Consider the following 9,278-nt stretch of genomic DNA (forward strand, 5'->3'; position numbering starts at 1 on the left):
TTAAAGACCCAAACATGGAAGAATTGGACCAGGAAGATTGTGCAGGAGGCCAGAGCTCAAGGATGGTCCCCCCTACTTCAGTCTACTTTGGGTGAGGAGGGGATGAGGGGACCTAACCCCAAGGTAGTGGAGCAGAAAGCATGGGAACCCCAGAAGTTTGTCATACTAGGGACTGAGCCTGGGTCCTGCAAGGGGTTTGGGCGTCAGATCTCTTAATATCAATGGGCCCTGGCCTGAGGCTGCCTCAGAAAGCAGGGCCTGTGAGCTCTGTTGAAGGCATGGCAAGTAGAACCCTGGCCCTGTGTGAGGTGAGGCTTAGTTGCCAGGTGACTGTCCCTGGGCAGCGACCCTGGCTGTCAGAAGGAAAGCCCCTGCCCTTGCTGTGCTCACCCCTCAGCTGTGACCACCCTGGTACTGCTCTCTCCCTGCCACCATGTCGCGGCAACTCAACATGGACACACTGCGGCAAAACTTCTGGAAGGAGGAGTATCTGAGGGAGAAGAGGCTGCGCTGTGAGTGGCATTGCAAATACGGGTCATTGGTGAAAGCCAAGCAGAAGGCTAAGGCTGCTGCCCGCCCACCCCTCAAACTGCCCACCCTGCACCCCAAAGCCCCGCTCTCACCCCCACCTGCCCCCAAAGTAATCCCTTCCAAGCCCTCCAGCCCTGTCCTGGAGACTCCTATTCAGTCAGAAATGTACCCAGTACCATCTGCCACGCGGGCCCTGCTGTACGAAGGCATCTCCCACGACTCTCAGGGGCGCCACTGCTACCTCAACACCCGAAAACTGGACAGGCCAGAGATGCGCTACTGCTTCCCCATCACCACCAACTTCACATATGGCTGGCAGCTGGGTGAGCCCCAACCTCCTGGAAATCATCAACCTGTTAGTCACCTGCTGTGTGCCAGGCTGTAGTCGGGACCAGGCCCTTTAGTGGAGCGTAACTTTCAGTGTGCTGAGGGTCCGGACCAGAAACATAAGAGCCAGAAAATGTCTGAGAGGAACACATTCTGTGATGAAGCTGCAGAGTGATTGGGGTGGGGGGTTCTTTAGATTGAATTGTCAGGCAAGGCTTCTCTGAAGAGGTGACATTTATGCTGAGACCTTAATGACAAGAAGGAGGAGTTTGGATTTTATGCTAAGTGCAAGGGGCAGTCAGTGGAGGGTTGTAAGCAGGTGAATGATGCTGACTACTTTAAAAAAAATAATACTACCCTGACTGTTCTGTAAGTAATATATTTTTCAGGGTAAAGAGTAGAAACTGACATGAGTTGAGCGTCTATCTTATCCTGGCAAGAGACAGTGACAGTTTGGGCTAGAGTGATTAGCAGTAGAGCTGAAAATAGATTCAGAATGTTTTGGAGGAAGAAACAGTGGAACTTATTGATGTACTGGATGTAAGAGTAAGTTTTGGGGCTGAAGTGGCTGCGGCAGGAGAGACTGGGAGAGGAGCAGGGCTGGAGGATATCTGAGAGCTGAGGTTAGTTTGGGCCATGTTAAGCTTGAGATGTTGGTGAGACAGCTATGTATAAAAGTCTGGACCTAAGGGGAGAGGTCTGAGACAAAGATGCCAATTTGTGGGAGCATCAGAATGTAGGTGGTGTTGAAAGCCATGAGATTGGGTGAGATCACCTAGGGGAGCACACACTGCTGGAATTTGACTGGAGGGAGGTGGGAGCACAGAGGCAGGCAGGGGAATTCCATTGGCAGGAAGACTGACCAAACTGAGTTTAAAAGGATGAGTCAGGGTCATCAGCTGAGACGGAGAGAAGCAGAGGCAGTGAGGTAGTTTGAGGTGAGTAAAATGGGAGGAAAGGAATATGCTGGGAGTATAGGGTTGCTTGGTGTTACTGCATGCCCCTTGGTCATGAATTTAAAGTGAGACTAGTCAGTCCTGTCTTTTTCCAGCTGCTGAATTCAGGTACAGGAAAGGTGCATGGTGGAAGTCACAGTTGATGTCTTGCCAAGCAAGTTCCTCACTTTCCTCAGGGCCCTAAAGGGGGAATAAGGGGAGCAACTTTCACACAAAAGAGCCCCAGAAGAGGAGCAGAGGTAGAAGGAAGCCCCATTACCCATACAAGTCTAGCTTTGTCCCTGTGACAGAAAGGACTAGGCCTCAGGGAGCAGAGGATTCTGGGGTTGGGGGTAATGATTGTGGATGGCTGACCATGCTTCTGCTGTCACTATGTCTGGATGCCCAGTCAGCTCTCTACTCTCCTGAAGCCCCTGCTCCTCAGAAATATTTCTTTTTTTTTTTTTTTTTATTTCTTCACACTTGCAAAGTGGATACAACATGAGCAAATTACTAGAGCTATGCAGGCAGTCAGGACTCTGCTTTTCCCTAAGTTCCTTTCTCAGAAACTTATTCCTGCCCTTGAATGTCTCTCCCCAGGCCCCACAGAGAAGCAAAAACTAGTCTCCTGCAAGATGTGCCGCATTGATTCATTCTTCCGCAAGAACGGGGCCTTTGCACTGCTTGACCCCCAGGACCTGGCCCTCTGACCTTGCATGGGCAGGACAGGTTGGCTCAGGGGAGGCAAGAAGAAATGTCCTGTCTCTTTGTCCTGGTGGGGACAAAGCTGCTCTGCATATCTGTCTCTTCCAGCCCTTCGGGCTGCATTCTGGGCCTTTGTGAAAACTACTCTGACTGGCTGTCAACCTGAACTCCAGGTTGCCCTCTTGCTTTTTCTTAACACTCATCTCCTCAGTGATGCCTCTGAGGGTCCAGTATTGACTAGAAGGGGGCTGGAAAGCATGAGCTGTACTCCCCGGGGGCGGGCTCCTCAGTGCCAGGGGACCACAGCAGTTCCTGGAAGTTGTGGGTGTTCCTGGGAAAAGAGAGGCCTGTCATCTCAGATTCCAGGGAAGAGGACCACTCCTCCCGACCCCCGTGCGCTCCCTCACCTGGCCCTGAGGGCCCGCAGGCGCGTGTCCTCTCCCCGTGCACTTGCAGCAGCTGTTCTCACAGGGCTCGTCGCTGCCCAGCCGCGTCCTCCTGGGGCAGGGCAGAGCGCTGAGCGCCTTCGCCCACACCTCCTGCCGCCCCCGGGCTTGATGGAGCGAGCAGGGCCCAGCAACCGGGTAGACCCGCGCCTGCCCTGCCCTCGTAACCTTTCCTTGCAAGTGGGAGGTGCACGCGTCCCCTCTCCCCCTTCCCCTCAGGATCTTGCCTGTGGCAGGAGCTGAGCGGGGCTGGGTGAGGGGCCCAGGGGGTGAATCCGGGAGTGGCGGCTCCTGGCGATGCAGAGGCGTTCCAGGACCTGCGGGACGCGGCTGTCAGCGGACCCGGCCGTCCCTCCGAGAGCCGGCCGCCAGGCCAGCCCAGCCCAGCCCAGCCCAGCCCCGGCCCGGCGGGGGCGCACCCGGAGCCGCTGTCGCTCGCGGTCCTGCTGCTGGCGGCGCCGGGCGGTGAGGAGCAGCTCCCGCAGCCGCCGCAGAGCCGTCTCCTGCTGCACCGCGCTCACCCCCGCCGACGTCGCCTCCCTGCCCCCGGGCTCCGGCCGTGCGGCCCTTGAGGGCTTGGGGGGTCTCAGCCCCACCCCTCCGCTCTCCGAGGGCGCTCTCCGCAGGGCTGGAGCCGCCTTCTGCTTCCTGCAACCCATGGAGATCGCGCACCAGCCCTGGGTCCCCCGGGAGAGCTGCAGAGAGCTCGGGCAGCCCAGAGTCCCCGGGGCTGAGCGCCGCCAGCATGGACGCTCCTGGGCCTGGGAACCACGGTCTAATCAGGGATTCGGGCCTCGATAGCAGAAGAGGAGCCCAGGGCTTCTCCCCAGCGGCTCTCAGCACTCTTACGGCCTGTGTGGACTCTTGTCTCTGGCGGTCTGTCTTTCCCTGCATCAGCTGGGTGGTCCTCCCGCAGCCTGGGCTCTCCCTTCCCTCAGGCTGTGGGATCTGTTCTTCCAGGGGCCTGCATAAGCCCTTGGAATGGTCCAGGGGGTCTTCCTCTGGGGACCGTGTGGGCGCCTCTCCTGGCCAGGCTTGTGGGATAGGGCCTTTGGGAAACGGAAGGGCCTTCGTTCCCTGACCGTCAGGAGTCTCCTCAGTCTGACACTGAGGACTGTTTCCTCTGTCACCCTGAAGAGCCTCTCTGTTCTCAGCTGCAGGGGCCTGTCCGCTCTGACCCTGAGTGGTCTCCCTGCTCTCACCCTGGCATATCTTCTCTCCCTGACTCTGAAGAGCTTTGTTCTCACTCTGCGGGCCATCCCCCCTCTGACCCTGAGAGACCCTTAATTCCTGATCTTGAGGGGTCTCTCGTCTCTGACTCTGTGGTGTCTCCATCCTCAGCGCTTTGAGAAGTTCTGCTCTCTCCTGGCCTAGGTTCGAACCCAGCCTGGCTGGGGGTTCTTGGGGTTCGAGCAGGCCCTGGGAGGGCAGACCCAAGGGTCCTGTGGCTCCCTGAGTTCGCTCTTTCCCTTGTAGGCTCCTGGATGGCCGTCGAAGGGGTCTTTGGTTCTTGGGTTCTGCTTGGCTCGTCTCTTCCCTCTGGGCCCAGTCCTGGAAAGGAAAAGCACTTTGGGCCTACGTTTGTGAGGGAATCCCCACGCCAGGACCCCTGCCCCCAGGGAGACCTCAAGAAGCCAGCGGGTGACCACGCCCTGGTGGCTCTTGCCTGATTCCTGAATTTGTTGAACCCACTTTATGTGGTATAAATGGCGCTTCTTCCACCCGGCTGGAAGAGGTTATGGATCTGTGCTCCCCAGTCTCACCGCAGGCAAGTTCTAATCCGACTTCCCCCAGTCTGACAGGCCTTAGTCAGGGCCCTCAACCCTTTCACCTTTAACTCTGTGCTCTTGGTTCCCCAGAAATACTGCTGGTGCTGGGGCTCAGCCCTTCCAAGCAACCTGAGGGAGAAAGACCAGTGTTGGGGGCTTCTCTACTCATGTCGCAGCCCCTGAGCATAGGGGTATATGGGTGACCTGAGGGCTGGTGCTTGACCTTCAAGGCTGTCACAGTTCACCATTCTACCGTATCCACACACCTGCTACGTGCCTGCTTGTCTGGTTTGCCTGCCACAGTCAGCCCCTGTCTTCCTCATGCTCCCAGTCAAAGGGGCCACCCCAAGGAACCTCTACACCCTCTTTCCCAAAGCCCCCAAAGGATGCTCAGGGGGAGGAGGGATCGGTTTGCCAGGACCATCAGTCCCTCACCATAAGGGCCCCCCACCGTGACCAATTCAGGCCAAAAGAAGAACCCCAATATGTGTGCTTTACTTAACTGTTGTTAAGGAAATCCCCTTTAGCCCCTTCTTTGTTTCTGAGAGCAAAATCAAATGATGTCTGAGAAATGAAATTTTAGGGCAGGGTCTGGCCTAGAAAGACTGCAAGTCTTCCTAATTAACAAAAGGAATCTAAAAAAAGAGATGAAGATATTCCTGCTTCCCTGCAGCTGTGCAGGAAGGAGAGTCATCCTACATCCATAAAATAAGTTAAAAGAATCTGATTTCATAAGGTCTTATTCCATTCTGCTCTCTTATGCAACATAGAGACTCACGTGAATTTTCCAGTATGGATATGTTCTCTGTGAAAATAAAGCTGTTCTGAAGAGTTTTGTTCGTTTGTTTGTTTTAACACTGGCAGGCACTGGGAATGGAAACCAGGTCTCCGGCATGGCAGGTCAGAACTCTGCCAGGGAGCCACAGTGGCCCGCCCTGAAGAGTTTTTTGAACAAAGGAGTCTTATGAGACTCCCAAGCCTTCAGAAATAATTGCCAAACTCTTCTTCAATTCTGATGTGCTTCTTACTACATAGTTTATTTTTCTAGTAATAATTTTGATATCTTTGTCTCCCCCCAAAACAAAATACTTATAAGTTAAACTCTGTCAATCAGAAAATAATCTCTGGCACTTAACTCGTATCTCAACATGCATGTTAGAAAAATTGAAGTCTATGGCTTTGCTAGATTTATTATTTACCAAATAGTTTGAGTCTGTTTCATTTAAATGAACAGGTTCAAGGTTCACGGCATCCATGCCCCTGAATTCTAATGCCTATTTGTTGTCACTTTCATTAGGCTGTGATCTCCTCAAGGACAGGGAGGACAGCCTGTCTTGTTCCCTGTATCTCCCCAGTGCCCAGCACAGGGGTGGCACATAGGTGGCATGCAGCTGCTCTTCCCCTCCCCCTCCTTGGGCAACCACTGACAGTTATTTCCTGCACTTTCTCTCCTAAGCCCCAGGTAGCCTCAGAGTCCTATTGGACATAATGCCTGGGACAGTTGGAACCAATCAGGTGAAATTAGCATGTAAAGTAAAACCTGTTTGCCAAATCTTCCAAGAAATCATGATGATGAATATGCAACTATGTAATGATATTGTGAATTACGGATTATATATATAGAACGGAATGTTCAAAAGTTAAGAATGTTTGCATTTGTTTGGTGTTTTTTGATATTTTAAAAAAACATTTAAAAATTAATAAAAAACAAACACACACACAAACAAACCTCTTTGCCATTCCTGGGTACCCCTGGCTCTCTATGAAAAGGTATGAGATGAAGAATGAGTGAAGAAAAGTGTACTGAAGACCTTGGACTTCGGGTGAGGCCTTTCCTGCCCCCCACCCCAATCTAGTCTGGTTCTCCCAGGGCCAGGGGCTCCCTGCTCTCCTGACTGCCCCACCCTCCTGTCACTGTACGGGGGGTGTGCCATGCAGGCAAGCCTGGGCTCTTCAACCTTGGCTTGACATCACTCCTGGCCTCACCCAGTTCCGCGTCTGCCCACCGCCGGCCTCCTGCATAAGTGCAAAGGCTATTTCAGGGCCTCTTGGAGCCTGTGGGCTCTGGAGTAGGGAGGGGGTCTGTCTGCCAGTCCTGCAGCTTCCAGCAGGCTGCTGAGCCTCCCCTGCCCCAGTGCTCAGTATGGCCTCACCCACCCCCTACACCCACCACAGGAGTCCCAGGGGTTGGAATTCAGAAATCACCCTTTCCAGGGGCTAAGGAGCAACCACAGGTACAACTGAGTGAGGGCCCATGGAGGAGGGCTCTGAGACACGACACGGAGAGAAGCAGAAAAAATGGTCCAAGCTATAGTTTGTTTTTTTTTTTGTATTTTTTATTTTTATTTTTTTCTCTATATTATCATTTTATTTCTTTTTCTGAATCGATGCAAATGTACTAAGAAATGATTATCATACATCTATGTGATGATATTAAGAATTACTGATAGCATATATAGAATGGAATGATTTCTAAATGTTGTGTTAATTTTTTTTTTAATTAATTAAAAAAAAAAAGGTCCAGTGCTTGGATGCTTTGTATAGCAATGCAGAAGAGATAGTCAGGATTCCCTGGGAGAAAGACTTACCCCTCTGAAAGCTGATGGTTCTGGCTCATGGAGCCCCCAGCCTGGGGCGGAGGGCACAGCCTGGGACTCTGGAAGGGTTGACGGCCATCAGAGGCCACAGGGCATCATCCCCCAGTGTGGTGGGCAACCTCTAAGATGGCCCCAGTAATTCCCACCTCCTAGATTTTATTGTGTAATCTCTCCCTCAACCCCCCACTTGGATGAGCTTGGAAACAGATCCCTCTTCCTCAGTTGAGCCTTCAGATGAGAATGCAGCTCTGGTCAACTCAACTGCAACCACAGGAGAGACCTTGAGCCAGAGGCCCCCAGCTAAGCCACTCCCGGATTCCTAAATCACAGAAACCATGAGACTAAACATTTTGTCAGCTGTTGAGTGTAGGGTAATTTGTTATGCAGCAATAGATAACCAATACCCAAGGAATTAATTTCCTAGCTTCCATCCACTCTGCATCCCTTTGGGCCAATCTGGAGAAAGGGAGGCACAGCCCCTTCCTCACACTGACCCAGTTGGAAGTCTTGGTTGTCAGCATTGCTGGACACTTCCTTAGTGTCACCATTACCATCACTTCTGGCACAGCTGAAAAGGACTTGGCCACTGGGGGCGGAACCGGTACAGGGATGCACATCCCTGGGTCTCAGTTCAGGGGCCAGTCACCAGAGACCCCCACCCCTCCCCCACTCCCTTGAAGGAGTCAGCCCAGCCACGGGGAGGGCATCAGCCTCTCCCTCTGGGACCCTGACGGGCCTGCCTTCCTCTCAGGCAGTTGTCATGTCGAAAGGCTTCTGGGATATCACCAGGCAGTTGGTCTGACCTAGACTGCTGCTCAATATGGAATAAAAGCAGCAGGTACACGATGAGCATGAGTGTGCCAGGCACAGGAAGCCTGTGATGCGTGTGAGTGTGCCACATGCGGATGACCCCTTTACACAGATGGGTTCACCTCATCCGCCCACCTGCTCGCTAAGGCATGTCGTATTATCGTCCCCCGCTTTATAGCTGAGGTTCCCCAGGGAGCATCAGAACTGAGACGTGCACCTGGATCTACCTGTCTCTGAAGCCCACACTTCTTCCATGCTGCCTCACCACTGCGATCAGCCTCGCCCCCTACACTCAGCTCTGCCCCTGTTCACCGCGCTCCTCAGCTGCTCAGAGTTCCTGCCCATCTTGCCATAGGGCTTGCCACGCTGGCTCCATGCATGCTAGGCCTGGTCCCTCGGGCTGCAGAACGGGGCCCAGGGGGGCCAGAAGAGGCTCAGCCCCACCCCAGTCAGCAGCTCCAAGTCCCACAGGAGCTGCAGGAAGTTAGGGTGCCAGGGCGTGAGGGGGCACCCACCCTGCCCTATGCCATGTGCTGTCCCTGGCCAGGCCCTGCCTGCTCCTGGGCCCACTGGCACCACTCCAACTCCAACAGCACAGTGGGCAGCTCCAGCCCCTGGGGACAGCCCTGGTCCTCTTGGACCTGGAGGGGCAAGGTAGAGTCAGGTCTCCACCTCCCCCCTTGGAGACAGTACTCCCCCTTCCTCACCTGCCACAGCACAGCCCAGAGCTGGCCCAGGCCTGCAGGGGATACACGGGAGCCCTAGGCCCCCAGGTGTGGCTGCCTGCTCCATGGGGCATGGGTGCGCAGGCCAGGGCAGTTGTGCCTTCTTCCTCTCTCAAGCTGCCACTGGAGACTGAGAGGGGCTGCGGCCTGGGAGCTGAGGGTCAGGTGCGAGGAGGAGACAAAGGCTCTTGATTTCAATAATGCAGGGTCCTGACACCCGAGCCAGGGCCTGGACAGCAGGCAAGCCCATGGACACTCTAGCCTGACTCTGATACGGGTTTCTTGGTGATGAGAGTGGCAGTGGTGGGTGAGGAGTCTGACCCTGCTAGAGAGTGAGAGTGTGTGCTTGTTTGCAGTCCTGAATGAGCATATGCATTACGCATCAGCTTGTTACTGCATGCGATGGGCATGTAATAGCAGCAGCAGCAGCCAC

General features: G+C 54.1%; 1 protein-coding gene and 1 long non-coding RNA gene across 2 annotated transcripts; both read left to right on the plus strand.

The window, feature by feature from the left end:
- The first annotated feature begins 24 nt into the window (after positions 1–24).
- Positions 25–2,665, plus strand: SPMIP1 (sperm microtubule inner protein 1). The gene is made up of 2 exons (XM_077126604.1): positions 25–854; positions 2,394–2,665. The coding sequence occupies exons 1-2, from the start codon at positions 434–436 to the stop codon at positions 2,501–2,503; spliced, it is 531 nt and encodes a 176-aa protein (XP_076982719.1). The 5' UTR covers positions 25–433; the 3' UTR covers positions 2,504–2,665.
- Positions 2,666–3,624: 959 nt separating this feature from the next.
- Positions 3,625–5,537, plus strand: LOC143655231 (uncharacterized). Its single transcript, XR_013162132.1, has 3 exons — positions 3,625–4,318; positions 4,421–4,712; positions 4,804–5,537. It is a non-coding gene; the product is annotated as an uncharacterized LOC143655231 (long non-coding RNA).
- Positions 5,538–9,278: the final 3,741 nt, after the last annotated feature.

This window comes from Tamandua tetradactyla, chromosome 1 (genome assembly GCF_023851605.1).
Source record: "Tamandua tetradactyla isolate mTamTet1 chromosome 1, mTamTet1.pri, whole genome shotgun sequence".
In the NCBI taxonomy this organism is placed as follows: domain Eukaryota; kingdom Metazoa; phylum Chordata; class Mammalia; order Pilosa; family Myrmecophagidae; genus Tamandua; species Tamandua tetradactyla.

Coding starts and splice junctions, on each gene's coding strand:
- SPMIP1 (XM_077126604.1), top strand. CDS start 434: ATGTCGCGGCAACTCAACATGGACACACTGCGGCAAAACTTCTGGAAG. Junction 855..2,393: donor CACATATGGCTGGCAGCTGG/GTGAGCCCCAAC, acceptor GTCTCTCCCCAG/GCCCCACAGAGAAGCAAAAA.